The sequence below is a fragment of the Clinocottus analis genome, unplaced genomic scaffold (genome assembly GCF_023055335.1).
Source record: "Clinocottus analis isolate CAN_PGR_092001 unplaced genomic scaffold, fCliAna1.0.p SCAF_7, whole genome shotgun sequence".
Lineage (NCBI taxonomy): Eukaryota > Metazoa > Chordata > Actinopteri > Perciformes > Cottidae > Clinocottus > Clinocottus analis.
Window position 1 is genome coordinate 15,086,182 of NW_027176229.1, and position 17,931 is coordinate 15,104,112.

The 17,931-nt window shown below is 41.2% G+C and overlaps 2 protein-coding genes across 2 annotated transcripts in view; both read right to left on the bottom strand.

Moving 5' to 3' along the window:
- The window catches only part of vcana (versican a), a 38,742-nt gene extending 20,811 nt beyond the window's left edge, over positions 1–17,931 (bottom strand). Inside the window, exons 1-5 of the mRNA XM_068605007.1 lie at positions 17,838–17,931; positions 16,510–16,893; positions 15,262–15,436; positions 14,988–15,115; positions 12,978–13,271 (exon numbers count right to left, since the gene is read on the bottom strand). Of these exons, the coding sequence (XP_068461108.1) occupies positions 12,978–13,271; positions 14,988–15,115; positions 15,262–15,436; positions 16,510–16,893; positions 17,838–17,931 (1,075 nt within the window). The remainder of the gene's footprint in view (positions 1–12,977; positions 13,272–14,987; positions 15,116–15,261; positions 15,437–16,509; positions 16,894–17,837) is intronic.
- LOC137805154 (uncharacterized) lies at positions 2,226–10,671 on the bottom strand. Its single transcript, XM_068604950.1, has 4 exons — positions 9,423–10,671; positions 4,758–5,924; positions 2,812–2,867; positions 2,226–2,348 (listed from the first exon to the last, which is right to left on the bottom strand). The coding sequence occupies exons 1-4, from the start codon at positions 10,669–10,671 to the stop codon at positions 2,226–2,228; spliced, it is 2,595 nt and encodes an 864-aa protein (XP_068461051.1).

Below are 17,931 nucleotides of genomic sequence, written 5' to 3' on the forward strand. Positions count from 1 at the left end.
TGTCACTGACGGTGACACTGTACTCCGCAATGAAGAAACAGTCGTTGCTGTACTGAAAGAGTCTTCAATGTCATCTCCAGAACCCTCTGAATCTGTTGTAAGGGGAAATGATGCTGTTTCAGGTTTCATTGTTGATCCGCTGACAGAAGAAACAGACTCCACCATTGAAGTTCCACTCATGATTTCTTTACCATCAATGTATGTAACAACAGATGATACAACAGAAGCCAGACTTGGAGACACTGTTATCGAGCTCATGAGTGTCTCATCAGAAGTGGGAGTAACCGATGGTTGTTCAGCAAGTGATGACAGTTTGGTTTGATCTGTTTCAAGACTTTCTGTTGTTTCAGGTAACATTGCTGTTGGTGCGTCAGTCCGGAAGAGAGAAGAGGAACCTGTTACCGATGGGGTTGAAGTGAACGTGTCAGGGGTTTGGTCATCTGAGCCAACTTCATTTGCGAGAGTGACCCTGGAACTTTGCTCTGACTTTGAATCAACAGAAGAGAGTGAAGATGTTTCTGTGTGAGTGGTGACAGCACTGTCTTGTTCCCTAACTGGATGTGCTGTTGATTTCTCAGTGCTAGATAATGAGGAAACTGTCGGGGCTGTAGGACCTTTGATGGAAATCTCAGTAGTCTGATCGCTTGAGCTCTCTTCATCGGTTGGTGGGAAAGTTGAACTTGTCTCTGGTGTTACAGATAAGTTCCCATACAGACTTTCGGTTACAATTGTTTGTGCTTCAGGTGACTCTGATGTTGTTTTTTCAGTACTGTAGAGGGATGAAGCTACAGTAACAGCTGATTTTAGAGTATCACTTGTTTCAGTTTGATGTGACGGTGTCACTGATGGTGACTCTGTACTCCACAAAGAAGGAACAGTAGTTGCTGTAATAACATGGTCTGCAATAAACTCATCAGTGCCGTCTCCAGAACTCTCCGTAGTAATGGGGATTGATGCTGTTTCTGCTTTCATGCTTGATCCACTGAATGAAGGAATGGACTCCACCATTGTGAATTCAGTACTAATCTCTTCATCCTCCATGTCTAAACTAGCTGAAGATGTAACAGGAGATGTTTTTGATGGTTCGTCAGTGCTGTAGAGAGACATATTAGCTGTAAGAAATGAAGTCTCTGGTGTAGCTGATATTTTCCCAGTCTGACTTCTGGTTCCATTCTCTTTTGTTTCAGGAGACTCTGATGTTGGTTTCTCAGTACTGTAGCGGGATGAAGCTACAGTAACTGCTGATCGTGAAGTAGCACTTGTTTCAGCTTGATTAGGAGCTGTAACTGATGGTGACGCTGTACTCCGCAATGAAGAAACAGTCGTTGCTGTACTGAAAGAGTCTTCATTGTCATCTCCAGAACCCTCTGAATCTGTTGTAAGGGGAAATGATGCTGTTTCAGGTTTCATTGTTGATCCGCTGACAGAAAAAACAGACTCCACCATTGAAATTCCACTCATGATTTCTTTACCATCAATGTATGTAACAACAGATGATACAACAGAAGCCAGACTTGGAGACACTGTTATCGAGCTCATGAGTGTCTCATCAGAAGTGGGAGAAACGGATGGTTGTTCAGCAAGTGATGACAGTTTGGTTTTATCTGTTTCAAGACTTTCTGTTGTTTCAGGTAACATTGCTGTTGGTGCGTCAGTCCGGAAGAGAGAAGAGGAACCTGTTACCAATGGGGTTGAAGTGAACGTGTCAGGGGTTTGGTCATCTGAGCCAACTTCATTTGCGAGAGTGACCCTGGAACTTTGCTCTGACTTTAAATTAACAGGAGAGAGTGAAGATGTTTCTGTCTGAGCGGTGACAGCACTGTCTTGTTCCCCAACTGGATGTGCTGTTGATTTCTCAGTGCTAGATAATGAGGAGACTGTCGGGACTGTAGGACCTTTGATGGAAATCTCAGTATTCTGATCGCTTGAGCTCTCTTCATCGGTTGGTGGGAAAGTTGAACTTGTCTCTGGTGTTACAGATAAGTTCCTATACAGACTTTCGGTTACAATCTTTTGTGCTTCAGGTGACTCTGATGTTGTTTTTTCAGTACTGTAGAGGGATGAAGCTACAGTAACAGCTGATTTTGAAGTTTCACTTGTTTCAGTTTGATGTGACGGTATCACTGATGGTGACTCTGATGTTGTTTTTTCAGTACTGTAGAGGGATGAAGCTACAGTAACAGCTGATTTTAGAGTATCACTTGTTTCAGTTTGATGTGACGGTGTCACTGATGGTGACTCTGTACTCCACAATGAAGGAACAGTAGTTGCTGTAATAACATGGTCTGTAATAAACTCATCAGTGCCGTCTCCAGAACTCTCCGTAGTAATGGGGAATGATGCTGTTTCTGCTTTCATGCTTGATCCACTGAATGAAGGAATGGACTCCACCATTGTAAATTCAGTACTAATCTCATCATCCTTCATGTCTGAACTAGCTGAGGATGTAACAGGAGATGTTCTTGATGGTGCCTCAGTGCTGTAAAGAGATATGTTAGCTGTAACAAATGAGGTCTCTGGTGTAGCTGATATTTTCCCAGTCTTACTTCTGGTTCCATTCTCTTTTGTTTCAGGAGACTCTGATGTTGGCTTCTCAGTACTGTAGAGGGATGAAGCTACAGTAACTGCTGATCGTGAAGTAGCACTTGTTTCAGCTTGATGAGGAGCTGTAACTGATGGTAACACTGTACTCTGCAATGAAGAAACAGTTGTTGCTGTACTGAAAGAGTCTTCAATGTCATCTCCAGAACCCTCTGAATCTGTTGTAAGGGGAAATGATGATGTTTTAGGTTTCATGGTTGATCCGCTGACGGAAGAAACAGACTCCGCCATTGAAGTTCCACTCATGATTTCTTTACCCTCAATATCTGTAACAACAGATGACACAACAGATGCCAGACTTGGAGACACTGTTATCGAGCTCATGAGTGTCTCATCAGAGATGGGAGAAACCGATGGTTGTTCAGTAAGTGATAGCAGTTTGGTCTTATCTGTTTCAAGACTTTCTGTTGTTCCAGGTAACATTGCTGTTGGTGCGTCAGTCCGGAAGAGAGAAGATGAACCTGTTACAGATGAAGTTGGAGTGAACATATCAGGGGTTTGGTCATTTGAGCCAACTTCATTTGCGAGAGTGACCCTGGAACTTTTGCTTTGAGTTTTTGGGCTTGATGTGATCATGTCGGAAACTGAAGAAACTGATGATTCTCCTGAAGATGTTGGTATTTTTGTTCCTTCTCTGACACTACTTTCTGTTTTTTCAATTGCCATTACTGTTGTTTTTTTAGTGCTGTACAGAAAAGAGGTAGTTGAATAGATTTGAGAGAACATGTCATTGGTCTGGTCTACTGAGCTATCTTCATCAGTTGGAGTGAGAACAGAACTTTTCTCAGACTGATCATTAGTAGAAGCAACTGAAGACTTCTCTGTCTGATCTGTTACATTGCTGTCTTGTTTCTCAAGTGGAAAAGAGGAGGCTGCGGAAGCTGCAGTCTCTTTGCTGGGTAGAACAGTTTTTTGATAACTTGAACTATTTTCATCTTTGGAGTCAAGTTCAGAGCTTGTTTCTGGAGGTACTGTATGCACCAACACACTTGTCCTTTCATACAGCCTTTCAGAAAGGAATGGAGAAGAAGTTATTGTTGTAAAAGCAGGGGTTACAATAGCAGATGCAAGAGATTCCGATTCATCCGTGCTGAGCATTGAGGAAGCAGTGACACTTAATGTCTCCTCATCTGAAATCTCAGTTGTTGGTTCACTGGAGCTCTCTTCGTTTGTAGTTGGGTAAGTAAAATGCGGGTCTGCTATGATTGATACTTTCTCAGTCTGACTTGTGGTTACACTCTCTTGTGTTTTAGGTAACATTTCTGTTTTTGGTGTACCAGTGCTGTCCAGAGAAGATGATTCTGGAACAATGGATCTCTGAGTAGACATGTGTGGTATTTTGTCATCCAACATATCTTCATCTTTAGGATTGAAAACAGAACTGTCATCTTTCGTGTTAGTCGTTGACGTGGCTGATAGGCTTTCTGACTGAACTGTGACTTGTGCTGCTGGTGTCTCAGTGATAAACAATGAGGAGGCTGTCGATGTTACAAACTCTTTACTTAATCGTTCAGTTATCTGTTTGCCTGAAGTGTCTTCATCTGTGGAGGTTGGCATTGAGATAGTCTTTGTCGCACCAGTATGAGCAGATGTGCTTGGTTGTACAGAAGCTGCTGGTTTTTGTGTCCTTTCATACAAGGTGGTCACAGATGAGGAAGTTTGATCTACTGAAGTCTCCTCATTTGTGACAGCAGTGGTTTCCTTAGGTAATTCAATCATTAGTGATGTGCTCTGTGAGGAGTGCTGAGTGAAATAGTCAGTGAATGAGGCCATTGTTGTCTTGATCATTTCAATAGCACTGTATAAGGGGGAGGCAGTTGTTGCAATGGATTCATAAGAAGCAGGAGTGTTTGTCTCATCTTTTTTCCTCTGCTCATGGATAGTGGTGGGTGATGAAAATTTGTCCGACTCACCATTGGCAGAAATTGATGTTTTATCTCTGTCTGCCGTTTGTGATGTTACTTTACTCTCTGTTGTATTTGTAGAACTTAAACTTAAAGACGTTGCATTCACAGCAGATGTATGTGATGCTGGGCTGGTTGTAAACCTGTTTACTGTATCAACACCTGAAGCTTCTTCCTTTGTTGTAGACATTGCATCAATCGCAAATGGCTCAGTCGGTGAAACGGAAGGAATTTTGCTGATCGAACTCCTACCTTGATTTGTGACCATGTCAGGTGAAGTTTCAGCCAGGATAGGTCCTACAGATGCTGATGGTTGTATCTCAGTCTTGGCTGTCTGTGCAGGAGAGGCTGAACCACGAGATACTGATGGAGCTGTTGAGATGAAGGCAAATTCTTTAGGGGCTTGGGTCTCTTTTCCTCCCTGCTCATCTTGAGTGGAGCTTTGTGAGTCACTTGTTGTTGATGTTTTCCCTTCAGGGTCAGTAGAGGAGGGAGTGTACACAGTCTGTAACTGAGTACTCTCTTCAGCAGCTGGAGTGGCAGATGTGCTCTTTATGTTCTCTGTGGTCTCTGCTTTATCGCTGGCTGTGTAAAGTTTAGTTGAAGAAGTAACAGGGGATTGGTCCTTAGCCTTATCTGTCTGAGTCACTTCTGAGTCCTTTTTGACATAGGTGGGAGTCCTCCCTGACTCGCCTGCCTCTTCTTGTACAGATGTGCTGATGACAGAGGTGGTTTCCTCTTCAGTCTTTGGGGTTTGGGTTTCGTTAGTTGCTTTGGTGATATGTGGCTCAGCTGGTGTTACCGTAGGAACAAAGTCGTCGGAGGTGGATGTGACATCACTCATCCCCTCTGTGGCAACTGTGTGAGCTGGGCCCAATCCTGGTTTTTGTGTACTTTTTGATACTGTTTCCTCCACTGTTGAGGATGAAACAGAGGTTGTGTCTGTATGTGTAAGGTCCTTTATGATCAACTCATCCTCTTCAGGGAGTATGTGAGGAGGTGTAGATTCAACTATTGGGATTATATCAGTGTCATACTCATCAACATCTGGGATCTCTGGAGAAGCCAGCATTTCACTCTGTTCCTCTGTAGATTCAGTTAAGCTATCAACAGGGAGATAGGTCCAACTTTCATCAAACACTGTGGTTAATTCATCGCTTGCTCCCAGACTTGTCACATTTGTCAAAATCTGGGTACCTTTGGCCTCTTTTTCTTCTGTGGTCTGTGGCTCTAGTGTGATCTTGTGTTTACCATTTATAAAGCTCACAGTTGGAGAGATAGTTACAGATGTTTGGGAGGAAAGGTCTAGATCACCACTCTGCTGGATTGGCTCACCATCAGCTATGGAGGGCGTGGGATGGTCAGGCACAACTGGTAGAGGGGGAGACTGAGAATCTTGTGGCAGTAGAGCCTGTTCAACTGGAAAGACAATAGAAAAGAACAGTTTGATTGCAATGAAACTGAGAGCAAAGTTTATGGATTAAAAAACAAAGAAAAAGCTAACAAAAAAAATATTGTATTTCTTAAGTCCTGGGAGTGGTAGGTACGCCATCATAATATCAAAAGTCACACTATCATACACATAGGAGGTGCTGTTTTCTTTTTTCTATCAAATTAAATTTTGTTTAACACACTACATGACTTTTGTGGCTCTAGACCGTCACTGTGGAAGCAGCTTTGTCAAGTCTTAGAAACTAGCCCTAGTGATGTCAATACAGTTAACTTAGCATTGAGGTTTAGGGTTAAGAGTAAGAGACAACTAATGTTTGATGAAAAGCCAGTGTTACACACATTAAGAGACATGGATCTTTACCTTGCAGAGAGGGTCTAACTAAAAAGCATCAACACATTGAGGAGTTCTGTGCCCAAATACTGTATGTATTACCTTAACTCATGCTGCATCTGCTATTAAGCCAATGGATTACAAGAAAACTTGAAGTGAAAGATGAACTTGAATATCTGTGTTAAATTGTTATTTGAAATAAACAAACATTGCAAAACATTGCAAATAAATCACTCTCCAACATGTTTGTGTCTAAACCCCAATTGAAACCATAATTCAAAGCTATTTATTCGAAATTTATGTGAAAAGTAAATACTATTAATAAGCCATTCGAACATAGACTTTGCCAAGTCTTTCAACAATGTTAACAAAGTCTGGACAGGAAAGGCACTAATATAAAAAAAAATATAATGGAAGGGTTGAACTAAAACATGTATGTCCAATTTTTAAAACATAGTATACCATCACAAAGGTAATATGCACTGTAGGATTATTCTTTCGGAAAACATTATAATGTAGAATAATTCATGGTATAGTGTCAACTCCCTATATTATCTAGAGGTCCACACATTAAATTATTTCAGATGTTAGCAGCCGTCTGCTATTTATTTAGTTTAACACTGAAGCAGCATTTAATTCCCTTTAAAGTTAAAAGTGTGTCCCATTAATGGACTAATAATAAAAGTTGTCCAAACTTTTAAAAAATATCCAATAATACGCATAGGTAGCTTTAGTACGCCAAAAACCTTAGTATGAAACCTATAGTATGAGAAATGCATTCTATTTCCAGTATTATATTATGCAAACACTATGCCAGCTAAAGTATCACACAATAAAATACGGCTGTGACAAGAACATGCATCACAGACAATAACGGACAACTCCATAACGTCAACAATGCTTCAATGTAAGTGTAAGTCTACATTCGCTCAAAAATCATAATTTGGTCACGTGAGGTTGGCACAAGTTACCGTGGAAAGGTGTTTCCAACCAATCTGCTTCTCAGAAAGTGAAGTGGTAATTATAGTTCCGAAAAGATACATAGTACAGTTTATTGAGCGATTGTACACACATTAAGTATGTAGTGGATAAATGAGATTTCAGTCTTATTAAATTGCATGTTAAACAGTTCTTTTTATCACAATAAGAACGTACTGTTAGTGGTTCTGTATTGTTTTGGGACATATGTGGTTGGAAAGCCTCAGAGGATCATCACATAAACTATTTAATTCTCTTCAATTAATCAAAAATGCATGACAATAACATTGACAGATATGATCAACACTAAATATCCATTCATTATTATTACTAGGCACTTTGTTGCCATGCAGCCAGACAACACAGTTCTCACTGTGTCACAATACTTTCCACAAGCCCAGACTGGGAGTGCAGAAAGAGTCCTGAAGGGCCTCAGCCGAGCCACATTACATGATGTAGCAGTAAAAGGAGCTATAATCACTTGCTTTGGTCCGGCAGCCTTCAGCTGTCCTCATGAAGAGGGACAGCTTCGCGTTAGCCGTGACATCACCTCTTGAGGTGGTGTCCAGTCTGTGCCAAAGACAGGCATCTATGCTTACTCAGGTAGACTGCCAACACATCTCTGTTATTGCCAGGCTGGCTCTCAGTACGATGGGGCATGCAAACAGAATGAGAGAAATACTGCAAACGCATAGTGATTTGCAGTACAAATACACAAAATGCATACAAATACACAGGACTATTTTTCATCTCTTTCACATACAATACTGTACATGCACACACACACACACACACACACACACACCTACACACACACACACACACACACACACACACACACACACACACACACACACACACGCACACACACACATACAAGTTATGTAATCTGTGCTCTTGGCAACAAAACTGACCACACCATACACCGTGTTAATGAGCAGACAATGTGTATAACCTAGAGTAGCACCTATCCCCAGAGCAAGACCAAATTCTGAAAAACTGCCAAACAACTAATGCTTTCACGTGTATCCTTTCCAATTCAACAGATCTATCTCCTCCAACAAGAGCTGCTCTTCAGGGGCGAGGAATGAGTCACTATAGCAATGTTTGCAGCTGAGATGGAGAGCAAATTAAAGGAACAAAAAATGATGCAGCTGCTGTTTGCATGTGAGACCGCTGTTGACCTAAAAAGTCGTGGCCAAAATATGTATTTGAAATTTCTTAATTTTCTGTCATTAAATACATTAACATTATTAACATATAGGACAATGTTATTAATCATTCCTGTATTGTCACAAATAAGCAGAAAGAAGGATTATATAATTATGATTTGATTATAGCATGAGTAGATCATGTTTTATAGTGAAGCAGCTGGACAGACAAAGGAACCCCTAAGGTAATTCAATCCTTCAGCAGCTGAGAACACACACAGACATGAGCCTGAGGGAATCAAAAAATAAAACACTTTAACTTGGTAAATTGTGGAAGAACTTACATGCAAATAATTGACTCACCATGCAAACATGTACCAGTACCCTGTAACTGCCTGTGTAGATTGCAATTGGCACTACGTTTGCCACATGTTTTAAGAATAAAAGTCATACAATAAAAAAGGTCAATAGTAGTATTTGTTTGAGCCTTGATTTGAGCTTGCTTGATATATTGCCTTTGCTGTATTTACATTATATGATGTGTTGAATCCGACCACTATACATTTCCCTGGCAGTCTCAATCAATTGTTCTCCCTACTTCAGCACCCTGGACAGCACGGCCTCCCACCAACTCCCAGCTACTGTACAATCCAACTTCATGATAAAGACTGCAACACTATTCATGAGAGATATCACATTTTCAACAAGCAACGCGCAACAACTTGCAACAAATAGTGAAAGAAAATAAAGCAACAAATACAACAAATTCGTATTCCCCTCAAATAAAATGGACACGTGGATAGACCAAATTGCAGAACTTGTTACACTTCATTCAGTAAATTACAAGCAGATAGGCCCTCATTCAATTTTTTTTTTTACCATTTCATTATTGTGCTAAATAAAGATAAAATAACACCATTTCCTATATGCACAACAAAATCTGAATTACACTTGAATTAGAACCGTTTGTACTGAATAAAAAGTAAAATTGATGTTGTAGCTCACCTGATACATTCTCAATGATAGCCGTCCCTTGGATGGATGGTACATCAGCAACCACTGCACCAGGAGTGGTGGTCTTGTCAGCCACTGCTGAAGCAATGGTAGCAGATGTAAAGTACTCTCTGCCCATCTCTGTTACTGTGTCGAACTCTGTCAAGTAGTCGCCGCTGTGCTCTGGCACCTGTCTGGTGAACTCATCAAAGATATGGACACTTGTTGATGATGTCATATCCTCAGATGAGATTCCAATGTCAATCGGGGCAGTGCTGCCTGGTGTGGCCCCAAGTGTGGCCTCATCCTTGGGGACGATAGCAGGTGTCTCTACATCCTGCATTTTAGATGTGCTTTGTCTGGCAGTGCTGGTAGTCTTTGGTGGTTCTGTGGTGGTGATCTCCACCTCACTGCCGGGTTGGGTGTTACATATATAGGTGGTGTCAATGGTGTCAGAGGTAGTGGCTGAAGGGGTTGTTTTTCCATCAATAATACTAGCGGTGTCTAATGGGCTGGATGAGAGGTCTTGTTTGGGTGGCGGAGTAGGTGGCAGTCCTTCTACCGCAAACACAGTCTCAATCTCATCATAGTCTGGTAATGTTGTTGTTGAATGATGCCAATTAGTTGAGTATGAATCTGGGGAGCTGAACACCTCCTCGCTGGTCAGTTCAGTTGATTCTGTGGGAGTGTCGGTCATTGCTCCGGTGATCAGATCATCCAGAATAGTTTCCTCAGTGTTCCCTTTTGCAAACATGGGGTCTGTGCTGAGAGAGACATCTGGCATGCGGACATCAGGTTGAATTGTGCTGATCTCAATTATTGACTGATCGTCCGGCTCCTCGAAGGCAGGGTTGTCTGTTGTGTGTTGGGGCTTTGAGAATGTGTCACCCCGGTGGGGAACAGATTCCAAATGGGTTACATTTTCACTTACAAAGTCATCAACATTAAAGTCTGCATCCAATGTTCCATCATCATTGTCTTCATGTTCCTCTTTTATGGTGGGTGAATCTGTGGTGATCAATTCTTCTTCGTCGCCTGTTGGACTGAGGCGAGTTGGAGTCATACTGGTAGAGAACATAGATGGAGGATTTGTAGGCACTGCAGAGTCTGGAGATTCTTCTTCCTCCGACACACTTTCAGATGCTGAGGTTAGTGTCGTGGCGCTACTCTCCAGTAAAGGGATGGAGGTGGTGGAGTTGATGGTGGTGTTGAGGATTTCTATCATAGACATGTCCACAAAAGACGTCTGGTTGATCACCATAGACCTTCCTAAGAAGCACACATAAGTGGAAAAACAAAAATTTAATTAAATCAGTCACAGAGTCATATACCACAGCTGCAAAAACAGGGTGACATTTTACATTGAAGTAGCCAGAGTTAAACGTTTTTTAGAAGTTTCCTCTTCTAAGTCTGAATGTTGTTTATAACCTGCACTTTAACGATAACATTAACAGTGGAAACAATACTGAGTTATGGAACAAAGTTTTCATCTGCACCACTTTTGGCAAATAACCTAATTTATCTTGTTGATTATCATGCTGATTTTACATTTAATAGTCTGAATGAAACTTGATAGTTTGCCATCATCTCGTGGCAAATGAAGTCATTTTCAAAGTGTTCTATTTTTTGCGAAAAAGTAAGTGCACTTTAAACATTTCCGACACTGCCTGAAAGCACTCATGTGGCTGTAACAGAGGAATTAAACAGGGTATAAACTCAAAGTAATCTTGAGTTGTAGTGGTTTTGATAGAGTTGCCTTAACTGTGTTTGTCCTCTCTTTTACTATGGGCATTGGTAAGTGTTTACATTTCTTTTGTCCTATCATCAAGCAGCAGTCCCTGGTTTTAAGTTTTCATATATCAGTGATGGTATTTAAATGCTTTCTAAGGACTTTTCTACTTTTTCTTAAGGTTTTATTTGTGAGTTAATCCATTTTAACTTCTTCACGCCCCCCCCTCCCTCCTTCTCCTCCCCGCCTCTCTGTCCTCCCGTGCTCTCTCATTTACACACACCCATAAACAGAAACTTAGAAAGCTTTCCTCGCTGGCACAGACAGACTGTGTAAAGCCAGCTGTTGACCATTACGTACTAGCCCTTTTTCTTCATGAAACTATCACTGATGTAAGGCGTGAGACACATTTTTCCTTCAGGAAAAAAGGGGCCTGCTCTCGCAGACTGCATTATCTCACCGACGCTGTTAGTGAGGCTTTTGTTTTCTTCGTGCTATTGCAGAGACCAACTATCCCTGTTTCCCCTCTGCACGAACTTCCTTTCTGTGTAGTCTAACTGACGTAGGTTTAAATATTTTTTGTGAGTTATTATTGTGTGCAGGAAATGATGGAGTGATTCCAACTAAACAAGGGTACTTGAAAAGCACTTAGACGGGGCGTAAATACAACAGGACCGAGAGAGCTGACATGGAGTACACAGAGCAGGAGGTGAGGGTGGCCTGTTTGTGTGCCCTCTGAACTCTATCGGGACTTATCACTGCAAGAGCTAGCATAGCTCAGGGGCAACAAATTGCCAGGCAGGGGAAGGCTTATCCGCCCAACCTCTCATTTGTAAAGATGGAAAGGCCAGGTCAGGGGTCACCGAGGATGACTGAATTTAGAAGTCCAGCAGTAGCTTTGTCCATTATCCAAACGTCTGCTCTGATAAGTACAAGTGAGAATGACAGAGGGCAAGCTGACAGCGGAAACGAAACGAGAAAGGCGAAAAGAGAGTTAGATAGCGAGACTAAAAAGGCTGACAGGTGAGGTATTAGTTACTTTTGCTGCTTCTTTAGATAGTGACTCTCATTTGTCGTTTGTTTTTTCCCTGGGGATACTGATTAGTTAAGATCACTCCGTGAGGAAGGATTAGAATAATTCCTCGAACATCCGGTGAACCATGAAGTGTCACTATTTATAAGGCTAGATAGCTATGTTTTCCTGTCTTCCCATAGTCAGTAATCACTATAGTTTGATACAAGCAAGTCTAAAGACAATAAAAAAACTTTACAGAATACACAATTGACGGCAAGTGAGTTTGTTTTATAAGGATAAAGCTTAAGGAGCTTTGATTAGACAGAAAGCACAGATATGGTTAGAATAAGAGCTGTGTTTCCCATTTACAAGAAGTTTTTACCACTATTATTATACTCTCCTATTGGCAAATTTGTGTTGCCACAGAAATGTGCATGATGCCAAAATGTGAGACAGTTAGTTTAATTGCACACTGCAAGCTGCTCGACCAGACTGTCATGCAACATGCAATGATCAAAAGAAAATCATTCCTCCAGGACAATGGACAAAATATGAGACAGGTTGTAAGCTTTTCAAAATGCTGGTCTGGTTCAGATGTGGAAATGTGTACAACGGGGCATTCAATTAAAGGGTGGGGAAGCAGACGTGAATACGAGATGAGATCATAGCTTCTCACAGTCCAGGCCTGGTTTTGACAGTGAATGATCTGTGACTGTCTCAACCAAAATATGTATAACCTATAGGACCCGACTAATGCAGGTAACATTTTGCTCCATGCCATACTGTAAATATACCAAACACATCAAGATGTGAGTGAGTTTACCTTTAAAACAGTAAGCTCCAAACTTCTTAGTTGGTTCTGGGAAGCCAGTCTGGTTTCTGTAGCGGTACATGGTCCTGACGCCAAGCAGGCCTCGCCCACACTGCATTCTGGGTATTGCAACAGGGTGTCGTACACTGCCATCAGAGAGCCAGCCATAGTCACATCTGTCTAGACCTTGTCGCCAGGCAGCATGGAGTTGGCCAGGGGACGCCAGGACAGAATTCCTCATTTTACATTCTGCACTTGCCTCCTCAAAAGTCATCTTTTGGGTCACAGGAGAATAGTACACTTCCCCTGAAATAAAAATGGTAAAAGTGCAATGAATAGTCAAGAAAAAGCTTGAATGAAAGGCAATATGGCAAGAAATTATCCCTGATCATGGCACACATTCTGATGACTCTAAGTAAGCAGACATCAAAGGTAGCGATTTACTGTTCAACCTATTCAACAAACAGCGGTATTAATCAGTGTTGTATCACTAACAGAAGAACAGCCATTCTGTATTTAATTTTAAATAACTTAAAATGAAAAGAGAGCTCAAAGGCATATCATCTGGAGTAATCTTAACATTTTTAGATCAGTTTGACCTTTTCGAAGAGACATTGTCAAAAAAACAGCTGACAAAGTCACAGCTGTGCAGGGCACAGACCCAAAACATCTCCCACCAATCATATTTAGGACAACAGTAGTTCATTCATTATTTTAATCTGAGGTGGGATAGCAATGCAGACAATGTGCCTAGCCTGTCAATGAATGTGTCTGTACTGGATGTTAGGTTTCCTCTCGGGGGGAGTGAACAAGATGTGTTTCCTGACTTGCCTCATTTTTTTCGTGTCAGGGTCTTACCTTCAGAAAGGTCACTGCACTAAGGTAACTATGAATATTTGTCTTTTTATGCAGGATAATATAAATGAAAGGCAAGATGTTAGTTGAAACCAATCTATGTTTTTAGTTAGTCTTGGATGTATTCATAATTGTTTCAAATATCCCATGTTGCTTCCATCCCATTTAGTTATAATGACATTACGTTTAGGAGATGCTTTCCATCCAGACATGTCATCCCTCTAAACGGCAGACAAGAGACATGAAGAACTCCACAAATAGTCTACATATTGTCTACGTATGTTCATACCACTAACAATACAAATATCACGATGGCTTTATATTTACATCTAATTGATCCTCACATTTTAACTTATATTATGTACTGTAGCAACTACAAATGGCTGACTGGAGTTAAAGAAGTGTCAAGTAAACATCCTTCTTGAGTGACGTTAACGCTGATAAAAGTGCTGTGGAATGGAGTTTAGTCCATCAGTAGTAACAGACAGAATAATGAACAGACAGGCAAAGGGTTATGAAATGATCACATTTTGGTTACTGACTTTTTCAAATCCCATTTTGGTGAAGAATACATTTCAATGATTGCTTTAGGGTCATATTGTTGAGAGCCAACTCCTTTTCTACATATGTTAAATTGTTTGAAGCAGGAAAATATATAAAATATTACAAATTATCACCAAAGCAGGATTCAAAGAAAACAATTAAGTGTGTTTCCATAGCGTGAGCTGTAAAAGTAATTTGCTTTGGCACTGTGATCGTTTTGAGGTTTAGTCATTTCAGAGGGTGTGTCAGCATCGAAAACAATATTTTCCAAACTTTTTAAACCGGGGACCTACTTTTTAAAAAAAAAACAAAACAACACAACCCAAATGACCATCAGCTCTATCAATAAATCGTGAGAAGAGCACATTTGTGAGCAAATCTGACCATTTGTATTTCAATTTCTCTACTGCAACATTTAGGTTGTGTCATGTGACTCAAATGTGCACTAAAGGTAAACATGTAAAATAAAAAGCTATTGAAGCAGTTCTGCAAATGTATTTGCCGACCCTAATAAAATCTCCTGCAAACCACCGCTGGGCCACGATTTAGTCTTTGGGATTAACTGCTCTAAAGGACATCAGCATTGGTTAAAACAAGAACAACCTAATTTTGTGATTGACTCACCATCAAGTTTGTCTGCGTAACAGTATACATCATAGGTGTTCGTCAGTTTCCTGGTCCCATATGATCTAACACCAGGTTTAGTCAGTAGGTTTCCATAGCAGCCCTTCCTCGGCTTTGTAATTGGGTATCTTTGCAGATAGAAAAACAATGAGGTATTATAACACATCGGTCACATCATTCTACCTTTCAGCAAAAGTATTTAAAAATACATAATTGAATTGCAGGGACGTTTAAAACAAATGACTTTGTGCCAGTCAATAAAAACACAGCTAACCTCACTGTCTGGTCAGCAATCCAGCCGGCATCACATTGATCAAAGCCATCCTCATAAGCTGCTTTCAGTTGGTCAAATGTAGCAATAGTTGCTCCCATGTTTTGACAGGTTTGGACAGCATTTTGGTAATCCAAAGTGTATCTGCTGGTGCTTGCACGGTAGTGAAACACAACACCTGGAAACAAATTGAAGAAAAGAAATTACCATCAGAAAGCTTAGTTTTGTATAGGAACATGAACGTAGTGATCTGAAATTCATCAGCGAGTTTCTGTGCTGTAAAAATATGAAATGTCTTCAAAAGCACTCATAATGGTTGAACCAATTGAGCCTCTCAGCTTCTTTGGAAAGGGGGGATTTAGCAATAAACCAAAAAGAGAACCACAAATAAAAGAGATAACAGTCAATGATGTCATGGCCCTGAAATCCCCATATGTGTGGGCAGTAAACAATATAACAAGATATCAATGATGGGCTTAATTAACATGGCAAATCGTTGGAAAAGAGGTTGTTCAGATTGGAAACCAGAAAGAAACATGACTATTCCAGTATCCTCCCACCCCACCCATGTTTTCTACATCCGCAAAACATGAGATATATCTCCCAAACTACTTATCAAGTAACGTGTAGAGTGCACATAATGCCACTGGTAAAGCCTGGTCATCACCCATCACTCAAGGGGAGTACTGAACTGTTGCATCGTCATGTACATCATTTTACATTTGTGTAAATGTGAGTAGGGATTTACTCATATTATTATATTACTTAGGAAAAGTAAAAAAGCTTTGTAACACCCACTGAGCGCCCCACTCTGTCAAGGTGACACCCAAGATGGCAATGATGGATGAGGTCATAACATAGATTTTGTTCTACCAACATGTGTAATACCCTCCATATTTGGGCAGTAATGGTTCATTGGGTTCGATGGCTGAACTCTGTAACTATTGCTGTACTCAGTATGGACAGGGACCCAGAGGTTTATCTCTTTTTAGGAGGGCATCGCCTCTAAAATAAGAAGTGAAAACTGTTGTTACTCTGTGTAACTACTGGGTAGCTGCTGCTATCAAAGTAAGCAGAAGGGCGCCCATAGTTCTCTCACATAGTTTACATTTCTATCACCACTTGTATTGCATTTCACTATTATTAAACCCTTGCAGCAACCCTCTATGTTCAGAGAGTATCTCTGGGAAGCAATTTTAGAATCTCTTGTTAGATTCTAGTGTGACGTGGGAGGGATCATGACTTTCTCACCGTTGACATCGAGGTTAACTGTATCCTGGGTGTCCTCGATGCCGTACATGACCTCACATCGATAAGTGCCCGCATCACTGGCACGCAACTTGACCATGGTCAATGAGGCGTCACCAACATCCTCAGGGTGGCTGGGCACTGAGACGCGGTTCCTGTAACTTGAGCCTATTTTGATTACGCCATTTTGTGCCACCAGCACTGTAGATTCCACTTCTCCATCTATTTTGGTCCATTTGATCCGTAAGTAATCTCTGCTGTAAACGACAGCTCCTTTGGTACTGATCGCTGGTGCCGAGGTTGGGATGATGGAAAAGAAGCAGGGAAGATTTACCTTCCCTGAGAGGGATCCAGTGACCGGTCTGATTATCGATAACATGTTGGAGGCTGAAAGGCAAAAAGTAAAAGGGTTAAATGCATTTTCAAATCATATACATGCGTCCAACACTGTAATATTTGTTTATTTTTTTTGATGCAAATAAATGTCTCTTCTGTTGACTCTCATTCTACCAGATGCAAGTAGACGATTAATTGCCCAACTCATCAACGTTGACAGGCTGTGACAACTACACCCAGCCTCATAAAAAACAAACATGAATCATGGCCTGAAAATATTTCTTGGAAAGTCAAACCTCATCCTCAAAATGCTGGGTGTGGGAACACATTCAACACTGACTCCAGTGTATGTACAGCATGCTTTGTATGCAGTTAAAGATAAAACAGGGGACTCATGGTTGCATCAGTTCATCTAAGGCCCCAAGTAACATGTTTTCCTTCATAAATAATATCTCCTCAAGCTACATGATGATGACAGGTAGACGCACATAAAAATAAACTAAATATGTCTTTAGCGCGCCACACACTGGACAATATCATGTATCTTATTTCTTCTGACCTCTTATTCTCAGCTAAAAATGTGATGCCGCACACGTACATTGTAGTACTGAGTAAGGATATGCAATTTTACATTTTGGCTACAACACAGTAAAGACTTCAGCTCCTGCTTAGACTGATAACGTTAAACTGTCTCACTGCATTTCTATGTGATGAAGCAAAGCAAAGAGGATAACAGACAGGATACCAGACACAAGCAAATGGCAACAGGCTGAATCACGCTTTGACCTGTGGAGAGGAAGAAGATTCACCTTTTTTTGGGTGGGGGTGGGGGCCCTCAGGGAACAATGTGGAGAATGCTATGGAAACATTGGTGGGACAGCCCCAGAGGCATGAGTGTGTGTGCTTTAACAGAGGGCCTTATTAGGATAAGGGGTGAAACCAGCTGTTATTTCCAGACTGGGAGCCAAGTCTAATTGAAAGGTGTCCATCTATACCCAGAGACTGCGGGCCAGGAGAGCCAGGGGGGCCAGCCAGGCCAGAGGGGCTCTGGATGCAAACGCCTGTGGTCAACACTGTCACCTTCACCAT